Source organism: Patagioenas fasciata, chromosome 3 (genome assembly GCF_037038585.1).
Source record: "Patagioenas fasciata isolate bPatFas1 chromosome 3, bPatFas1.hap1, whole genome shotgun sequence".
NCBI classification, from domain to species: Eukaryota; Metazoa; Chordata; class Aves; order Columbiformes; family Columbidae; genus Patagioenas; species Patagioenas fasciata.
This window is the reverse complement of record NC_092522.1, coordinates 33083284-33093876: the sequence shown is the minus strand read 5'-3', so window position 1 is coordinate 33093876 and position 10593 is coordinate 33083284. Positions and strand designations below refer to the sequence as shown.

Genomic DNA, 10593 nt, shown 5'->3' with positions numbered 1-10593 from the left:
ATTACAAGAACTCTTAGAGGGGAACAAGGTATTAAAATCATGGTTCATGAGGAAAGCATGCAGGGGCTATGCTGTACAGGCAGATCCAGCAATGAAGTTTAAAGAACTAGTAGACTTAAAGAGCTTATAAAATCAAAAATCTAGAGGTTGCTCACAAATGCACCCACCCCACAGTAACACTAGGTATTCAGACAAGTTACTATCATGCAGTATCAATAACAGAGGATTTTGTTCTCCTTTCCCACCCAGCAAAACAACTTCATTAATAAGTTAAAAAAAACAGGAGATGTTTTAACGTGAGTGTTAACATTAAAGAAATTTCTATCCAAAACACTGTAGGAAAAGTCAAACTTCATAGGTCTAACCTCAGATCTTTAAGAAACCTGAAGAAATTAGTTGACTAAAAAGTCAAGTTTAATCTGAATTTTTAGACTTCAAAAGAACGCTTTCCTGTAGCTGGAATAAGACTCATTCCAGCTGAACTTGGGATGGATTTGCTCCAGGAGCTCTCCATGTTTTTTGTTCTCTTGTCTCCCACAGAGCAGCCCACTCATGGACTTCGATTTTATTGTGACAAGGAGCCACATTCCCTATAGAACAAACACAAATCCATCACCAAGAGACACCTCATAAATCCTATTTGATTGCCTTTTTACATAGAACACTTGCATCTTCTTGATAAATCCTCCTCAAGAAAATATAAAGCATCTCACACTGTTTTAGCAATCCTTTATTGAAGATAACAAGTTGGTTATGTTCACTGTATTGTATGAAACATCACAATATCATACTGGGAAGGTACTATCAGTACAGGGTTGGACCAGAGCGGACAGTCTGAACAATAAACCATTTTGCATTCTTCATTCCCTATCTTTTAACAACCCCCAAAAAAACAGTAAAGGGACAAATACCTGTTAACATCATCATTTAGAACACTTTAACTTACAAGGCTAAAATCTAATGAATAAATAAAATATACTGTGGCAATAATCCTCTCTAGACCAAAGGAAAGAAAAAAATCAGATACACAGTGAATCAAAATGATTGGGAAAGCTGGCCTTCGGCACCGCTATGAGAGAGCGTGTGGTTTTTACAGACTCACCATGGGGATAAAGTTACAGAAAAGTACTATGAATTCCATTTCACACAAAACCAGTTGATGACTGTCATTAGCTTAAAACTACACACAAGGGCAACTACATCCTCGCTGAAACACAGTTTAAACAAATAGGAAAATGTTTACAAGGCATCCACAGCATGTAAATCATGTACAGATGGATACATTCATTGTTTCCCCTCCCCAATAGCTTTTATTTTAGATAAATACTTTACTCTTCCCCATTTTCAGCATTTACTGGACTCATTACATGCACAACTCAAAGAAGTCAGAAAAAAGTCAAGGTTATTGCAAAAATAGAATTAAACTAAGAATCTTCAAGTACCTTACATGACAGCCACTCTGTACCATGCCCATTGCTTATAAAATGAAAGGTCATTGAACCCATGAAAATATCTCTAATATTTTCTTAATTTAAAATAGATAATTTTAAGTGTATTTATAGTAATCTCAAAGTGATAATTTGAACTTTGAAAATAATGCAAACAATTAAAAATTATACCCATATTACACAAGACTTCTGTCTGTATCTTAAGCTGAAAAAAAAAAATCAAAAAACTATAGAAAACCACATATAGAACAAAAAAATAATCACAATTTACATTATAATAAAGGCAAATTTTCAGCATTTTTTAAAAAACCTGCAGCTGTGAGATGTCAAAGCAAGTCACTACTAACTAAATTCATCAGTTTGGTTTTAAAAGATTTTCTCTAGCAAGAGTTTAAGGGTGTGTTGTACACATGCGTAAAATTCTTACTGTTTTTAGATGCCTAGAATCTTCATATATTATTGCCAAATACACTTATCTTTAAGCAAGCAGTAGGCAACATATCACAATTTGGACACCGCAGGGAAACCTAACTGGTCTGGTAATACAAGTAAAACTGGAAAAAATAAAAACAAAATACACATCTGAGAGCATACTGCCCAACTGAAATTACTTCCAAGCCACAGAGCTGCAAAGCCTTCCAACTTGGTAAAGTGAAATAAGTAACGTATCAAACAATCACTTGTACTCTCTCACGCTTGTGTGTTGCACTTTTCGTTTAGCCATAGAGTATCTTCTGAGTACACCTACAATCCCATGCACCTCAGGTACATGCACCGATCTGCTGAGAGCATCCTTCCTTCCTTCTTAGGGCCAAAGTTCATTACAGATGGAATCAGACTGCCTGAGGCTGGTAAAAATACTGTAGTACAGGCAATGCTAAGAGTGGCAATATCAGAAAACACAAAAAATGAACAATGATGGAAAATTCTAATATCTTTCTGCCCATTTCACAAAATGTTGGAAATCCACCAGAATTTTTCCCTTGTATTGAAGAAAACAGATTTAAAAGTTTTTTCCCCCTTTCAGAATCAAAAGCATTTTAGTAGATTTGTAAGGCTACCACGGATCTTCTAGATCTCCAGCACCCTACAGGAAAAGAAGAGGAGACATATTACTACTCACCAACACAAATGAAAACATTTTGTTGCACCTTGGATTTAAGTGGCATAATTAAGCAGAATACTAATGTACAACAGATGACATTTTCCTTTTGGTCATATCTGCCCACTTCCACGCACAAACATTCTCTGTTCCTCAACTTCATGAGGAAATTTACTTCTATAAAACATGAACCCAGTAAAGCTATTTTAGCATAAAGACGTAAAAACAAGTACTATCTAAAATTTACTACAACATAGCTACTGATAGATACTACATCTACGGACTACAAAAAAAGAAAATTCTATAAAATACTGAGGAACTCAGCTCTTCAGGTATTCTTGGTCCACAAGAAATTCCTGCAGGCTCTTTTTCATTAAGGCAGTGAAATTTGTACCTATTTTGAACAATGATATTTTTGTGCAAGTGTTATATTATGAACTGACCTCCAACACAAGAATTCCAGATTTAACTTACTAGCAGATTAGCTACCATCACTGTAAATTCCCAGTATTACCACTGATCTACCCAAATGCACTTACATACATGTGTTGTGCATCAAAAGACAAAGAAAAGATTGAGTAGAAGGTAAAATTAAGCAGAATAGCCAGTTTATTCATTTATATGCTTGATGTTTAACTGGAAACTGAGAAATGTTGCCCAAATAGAGGACTATGATGAACGTACCAAACCCAAAAATTTCTCAAATATCTGTATCAACTAACGAATATCACGAGTTAATTTCAGAAGCTATATAAAGTTTCAAGTCATGTCAGAATGACAGAATTTCAAAAGTAGTTCACTACTTGCTTAAAAGAGTCAATATGCATACAGATATTATTCCACAGCATATTCTTTATTTTCACTTAAACACAAATTTTTAGAACTTGACACTAGGTACTACGTCTAAGTACATTTTCATTTCTGGATACGTTATGCTACAACCTGGAAAGTAATAATACAGTCTTCTGGAAAATAGATATTTATGATGAACAGCAGATACAATCTAAATTGGAACCAAATCAAACACATTTCACGAAGAATAAGTGACAACCTGAAACGTAGTGACTTCTGTAATTTAGTTATAATATAAACTATACACAATTCAAATACAAACATGCAGTATTTGATGCTGAAGTAAATAGACTGAAGAATTTCTATAATTCAATTAATTTGCATAAAATATACAATTATGAATAACTTTACAATGAGCAAACATACCATCAAAATTATTATTTAAGAATGTACTCAAAAGAAAAAGTTTTAGAACTTATTTTTGCATTAGCATGTTAGATTTCTATTGTTGGTTTCACAGGATTAAAAAAAATAAATCAAAACCCTTAAATAGGAAGTAACTGCTTGCTACATAAAATAAGATGCAATTACTGTAATATACCACAGTAGTTGAACTTCTAAGGAAAAAAGAGCTTTGTACAAACAATCTGTACAAATAACTAAAGTAGAAACAAACAGACTACTAGGATAGATGTGACAAACGTTGAGATATAAACAAAGGAAAATATGCCAAGTGAAGCAAAGCGTTAAATCCGCTATGTAAAACATTACGTCTGTTTATCACTCATCCCTGAATCTTCGTTTGAGCTCTGGATTTCAGCAAGGTGATGCCCAGATTCTGTGGGAGTGTCTGGCACGGGGTCACTGGGTCCAGCACGAGTATCTGAGGTAGATGCTGCGGCTGATTCAGCAGTGGACTCTTCTCCCTGCATCTTAGCTAGCCTGTAACTACTCAGCATCTCTTCCAGGAGGTGGCGGTAGTTCCCCCTATGATTAATTCTCATTTGCCTGAGCGCTTCCACCAATTTTCCCTGCGATCCACTGTCCTCGGCTTCGCCAGGGTCCTTTTTTTAAGATTCAAGACCCCAAAAGAAATCAGTAGTTAAACTAGGATATTGTCTAATGACAGTTAAAAAAAACAAAACAAAAACAAAAACACAAGCGAACAAAACAAAAAACCAAAACCAAACAATTTTTCTGACTGAGAAAACATTAGCTTTGCTCTATTTGAATCTAAACCACCTTATTAGCAAGGTACATCTTAGAACAATATCATCCATGTTTCTCTACTCGAAACAACGTAATAATTTAAGAAATGGTAACTATTACAACAGCATGTTTAAGCTTTTCAGTATTTTGAGCCAGACAGTATCAACATAGTACATCTTCATAATTAACTCCATCTTGTTTTAGTGTGTTTTGATAAATAGAGCTGATATTTCCCACAACTGTGGTCAGTTGTCAGTGAAAAAACAAGAAAATTTAAGCTTCTTTAGCCATCAGGTCACTATTTTTAACTGTGAATTTCTGCACATCCAATAGCAACAGTCCTGTGAAAAACTTCAAGAGAATAACTAACTCCAGTGCTAGTAGTTTGGTTGAAGCATTGCATCAAAATAAATACCCAAAGTGTTTCAGAAAATAATTCCTCTACATTAAAGACTGATTTTTGCACGTATGATGCTGCCATGAAAGAAATGCACAGCTACCTATCAGCACCAGGAGTGGTGGTGTTCGAACAACATCAGACACTATTTTCAGCACATGTGCATATTCGCTGGAAAAATTAACACATAGAACAGTTATTAAAAGTAAAATCTAAAAACCTACAGCACAAAACCTGAATAATAAGCACTGATTTAGGAATGGAGGTCTCCTTTGGAAAACAACTTTTTGGCTACAAGCCTTCAGTTGAAAAAAATTAGGGTTTTTTTTGCAATTGACTTACACATCTATCACAGTGCTGAGACTGATTCTAGATATTTTAAGTGTTAAAGCATTACTGTTGCTTTAAGGGAACAGTACATTTTAAATCATTAATATCTACCAAGTTAGCAAGCTAGACAAATGGAACTGTATCTCTGGAAGCTGGCAGATTTTGCAATACATTAGAGGCAAAATCCAGACAGCCTTTTTCTCATTTCATTGTAATCTAGTCCAAAAGCTTCATAAACTACAAGTATTGCAGTCACTCATTTACAAGCCTAATAGAAGCATTAAGACAGTATCTTGGATTCGGTAGGATTTCAGATGCTGTAATGTTCCTGGAATAGAAGTCCCAAGACTGATCAGCACAGGCAAGTTAAAAAGGAGATAATTTTACCACAAAAATGCACATTACTGCATATAATGCCAACCGTCTAAGTCTATTTCGTTGCATAAACAGATAAACAGTTCCACTGTGGTTCACTGGTCTTAAGTTTGGGATGTTTTGACACCCATGTACTAGCATTTTCATATTCAAATAGCTCTTCAAGAGCTCAGTGAGGAGAAGCAAGTTAAAGGAGGTAGTTTTAACGTACGAAGCGAGACTCACGAGCACCAAGTCCGCGAAAACGCCGGCCATCAAGACGCGGTTTTGGATGTATCTTACTTCTTAGGTTTTGACCAAAAAATACTATTTAGGTATTTATCTAGCTAATATTAAACAAGGCAGCATAACTGAAGAATTCCAGTCTTTCAAAGTTTAGAGAACATCTGAATTCCTTAGTTCCTCCAGCCTATCAGTTTTGCTCTAAGGTTGATGTTAGCAAACACACACCCTGAATCTCCATATTTCACAATATTCAGATCTTTAAAAATTCTTTTAGCAGATTGAAGTGAATACTTTTGCTCCCATGCAACACTGAAGAGTAAAAACAACAAGCAACATAATAGCAGCTCTGAGACTCCTGAACAATTCAAAGGCTAGTAGGAGTTGAAGGAACAGTGTTGTTAGTGTTTGATATTCCAACTCGCACCTTGCTTTGCACTCTCATTGATGGGGGGCTATTTCGTGCTTCCCTTATCTCCCTCAGTGCTGGCAGACAAGAAACCCAACAAACAGTAGGACAGAAACTGCCTCTATATGTTGTATATAGGCTATAATGCAGATTTCTCTCTAATGATGGGTGGCTAGATCAGGTCCCTGAAAGCTATGATTACTGTGTTAAGTTAGCAGTTGTCTTTCTTCTTGTTCTAATTCAACTTAGTGCTACTAACCATAAAAACAAGAACAAATTTTTGCTAGCTATATTTAACATGGCATTCACACTTTTTACACAAGTTCTGTTCTGTTAAATTAGGTATATAAAAAAGGCTACTACACAGTAGGTACAGGATTTACAGTGTTTAAGGGTGTAGGAATTCAGTCCATTTACATTTTTAAAATTATCTATAGCAGCCCTTAATGACATATGATTTGATTTATCAAATTGTCAGAGTATAGTATTAGTAAGAGAGGAAGATGATTGGTTTCCAACAAGATACTCATACACAGTTTTGAACAAATGCCACTGAAACTATTAACACAGCCCCTGCAATTTTAACACTGTTCCTTGTGTTTACAGATACCTATACACCTGAGTCACCTAACTGGATAGTAGCCTCCTAGTCTTAAGAACACATTAAAAAAAATGGTTGAAGCAGTAGAGCGATTAGACAAAGAGTAATACTTCAACACGTTAACTGGAACACCGACTTGGTGGTATCATAACATTACAGTGGTAACAATTACTTAAAAATAATTTATTTTAAATTCTCTTTAAAAATCTGAACGTACCAAGTCCCAATACATAACACATTTCTTTGATTTCACTTGCACTTGTAAAGGCACAAGCCAACACATTTCTGGCAAAAGTCCCTAGGCTGAAACACTGGCGACATTGCTCTTTGAGAACCCATTGCAGGGCTCTCTCCAGCCCTGGATTTACTAAGTACTTGTACTCTGCTGAGATGTCTAAAAGAAAACCAAAGAATAACCAAAATCTATGACTGTTATAGCCTGAAGCTACACTAGTGATCTCTGAATAATGCTGTAGTAAGGATTCTTTCACTCAGTCTCTCACCCTGCACGTCTCTTTATTTAGAATACATTAAGGATCCTCAGAAAATACAAGTGAAGAATTGGACGAAATTAGTCTACAATCACTAGTTTGGATAACAAAAAAATTCTAAGCACAATACGAACTGAAATGTTTGCAGTGCTGAGTAAAAACGAAGCTAATCTAGAAAAAGATATCACCTTGGTTTTGATTTATATACTTTCTAAGAACTTATTTACAAAGCTATTCTGATGCAGTTCACAGTAACTCAGGGTAACTAGTTTAAATTTTTCAATGCTAAAAAGTTCTCTTTAGAAGGAAGTCATATTCTTAATTGCAAAAGTTTATCTGGTTGGTTTGGGTGGTTGTTTTTTGGGGGGGGGGTCCTTTTGCAGTTTTTATGTTTTTATTATTATTTATTTTTAGTTTTTACTCATGTGCATTAATATTTTGGCAATTAATTAGACTATTTTGTTAAGGTTTAAAAAAAAAATTGGTTTAGCCTTATATAAAATCATCAGATGTAGATGGCTGTCACAGGCAGACTTTCCAGTAAGTATAGCAGTATTCTGCTCTGCGCTCTACATAGACACATGTACACTGTTAACTACAGACAGGGAAAGATTCTCCAGTGCAAGTCAGCACACCTTCATGCTCTGCAGACTCAGCATCTGTGTACGAAGAATTAGGAGATACAGACAGAGACCCGCTCTTCCTTCATATTAGTTTAAACAGGGGCATTATTAGTTATATTTCAGTCTCACTCAGAAATGTCATCATCAGGATGTACCGTATGTTTCCTTCCTACCTTTGCTTCCTGTTTAAATGCAAGATGTGTAGCAACATTGTCAGAGCATGTAGACATTGTGAAGCATATGATGTTGAGTAACAGGACAGCTTCCTTCCCTTTTACCCTCTCCATGCACTAGAGTACTGAGTTCAAAGGACTAGGATCACCACATATATACCTGGAGTTTATAAGTAAGACTAGCAAAGGAAGTCATGTTTTCATCACCTCAGGGATGAGGCCCACTAAATTCATCCACTTCAAGGACATCAAGATAACAATTCCTACTTGGGGGAAGTGCAAACAGGAATTGCATCCTTCACCCAGTGGCACACCCTCCTCTCAAACTGCTCTGGGTCAGAATCACTTAGGATAAAAAGAAGAAAAGGTACTGACTGGCAAGTAATCACTTACCCCAAGATCAAACTAAAATGTAATCATGTGTATTTAAAGCATCATCCAAACCATTACTGAGATTTGCACTAAATACCAACAGAAGGTAAACTTCACAAAGTAGTCTGGAGTGTACTGCTCACACTTCATATTAAAGAAGCCAAATTAAAAGGACTCAAGACAACTATCCAGGGATTCTAATAGCAATAAAGGTCAAAGCTATTAATGGTAATACGTGTTAAAGTTCTATTCTTTTATGATTCACTTGCATATTTGGTTGAGTTACCTCATTTTATTAAATCATAGTGGATGATGTTCAAAAATTTCCCAGAAGGAGCCAATACACAAAAGGATACTATACTGTATGTAGGACTTCCAGCAAGCTTGCATGGCTATTGAAAAGTACATCTGGAGAAGGTACATCATAAATGCAACTATGGCATGTGATATTTCTAGAAAGTTGCCATTAGACAAACTTTTTTTTCTTAAAAACCAGCCAACTTATAAAACTGATGCCATAATCTTCAAATAAGCCACTTTCACCAAAAATTTTAACCTCAAAGCAGAAACAAAAGTAAGGCTAAATATGAAAAGCAGTAGCAGGCTGACAGAAGTGCAGAGTTACCTGAAGGACTAAAGAAGCTGAAAAGAGGAAATTTTTTTCTAGCTTAATTTAGGGTACTGCTGCACATTTATTGAAAGTAAAATGAAAAATGGATACTTTATCACTTCCAAACTAAAAAAAAAGGAACAAATCCACAAATATAAAAAAGTTTAAAGATTTCTTCTCTATTTGTACTCTAACAGAATAGTGTCTGTTTCCATCTACACAAGCTTCCTACCTTAAGAGAATAAAGCAAATATAGGCAGCCAAGAGGAGAAGACAGTGGGAAAACCACAATAATAATTGTGGTGAGACTGCATATTCACAGTCTCAAGGCATACAACTGATCATTTCAAAGTATTTAAAAGAAAAGTTGAGATCACCCCAACACCATTCATTGTAATGACTACCTGAGGAGCATGTAGCCATCTCAGAAGAGAAAACATATGACAAAATATTTACTAGAAAATCAATGTTACCTTCACAGATCAGTTCACATAAACTGACAACATTTGTACAAACCAGTGATTTTTTTATCAATTCTTCAGTTTTCCAGAGATTTTTTTTTAAAAAAATTTAACCACAACTGATATAACAGCAGTTATTACTCTTTATAATAAGGACCACCAAATAATCAGGTCATTTTAGAAATTGGAACTGAAGTAACTAAAATCACCTCAAGCTCTCCTTAGTACACGAGGATATTAAAAGATAGTGTAAGCTTGAAAAGAGTAGTCAATATTACTCTCGTTATCTTTTATGTTCAGTGTCCCAAGGTCTTCTAAACTTACAGAAGACAACAGGCAGTGTGTTTGCCCACTCTTCTACTAGATTTCTGGACAGCATACGTAATACTTAGTTAAGTAATGAATAAGTCAACCATAATTTTTGACAATACTAGACTATAATTAAGAAAAACCCTCTGCATTTTTGCCTGTCCCAGTTTTGGCTAGAACAGAGTTAATTTTCTTCCTAGTAGCTGGCACAGTGCTATGGTTTGGGTTTAGTATGAGAAGAATGTTGATAAGACACTGATGTTTTAGTTTTTGTTAAGCAATCAAGCACTTTTCAGCTTCTCATGCCATCTCAGATGCACAAGAAGCTGCAAAGGAGCACAGCCAGAACAGGTCACCCAAACTGGCCAAAGGAATATTCTGTACCGTATGATGTCCCACTCAATGTATTTTGGGGGAAGCTGGCCAGGGGACCTACTACTTGGGAACTGGCTGGGGATTGGCTGATAGCAAGCAATTCCACTATGCATCACTTGGTTTATATCTCCTTTTACATTGTTATTATCATTATTATTTTCCCTTTCAGCCCTATTAAACTGCTTTTACCTCAACCCACGAGGTTTACCTTTCTTCTGATTCTGTCCCCCATTCCACTGCGGGGGCGGGGGCATGGGGGGAATGAACAAACAGCTGTGTGTGGTGTTTAGCTGC

At 35.7% G+C, this 10593-nt stretch overlaps 1 protein-coding gene across 6 annotated transcripts in view; it reads right to left on the bottom strand.

Moving 5' to 3' along the window:
* Positions 1-712: 712 nt before the first annotated feature.
* The window catches only part of PPM1B (protein phosphatase, Mg2+/Mn2+ dependent 1B), a 60507-nt gene continuing 50626 nt past the window's right edge, over positions 713-10593 (bottom strand). For 5 of the 6 annotated variants that reach the window (XM_065834380.2, XM_065834377.2, XM_065834379.2 and 2 more), the window contains one exon: positions 3383-4406. In XM_065834380.2, coding sequence (XP_065690452.1) covers positions 4110-4406 — 297 coding nt within the window. In that variant the 3' untranslated portion in view covers positions 3383-4109. Of the gene's footprint in view, positions 2536-3382; positions 4407-10593 lie in introns of those variants that run through there. The other variant, XM_071806075.1, reaches the window with a different exon arrangement.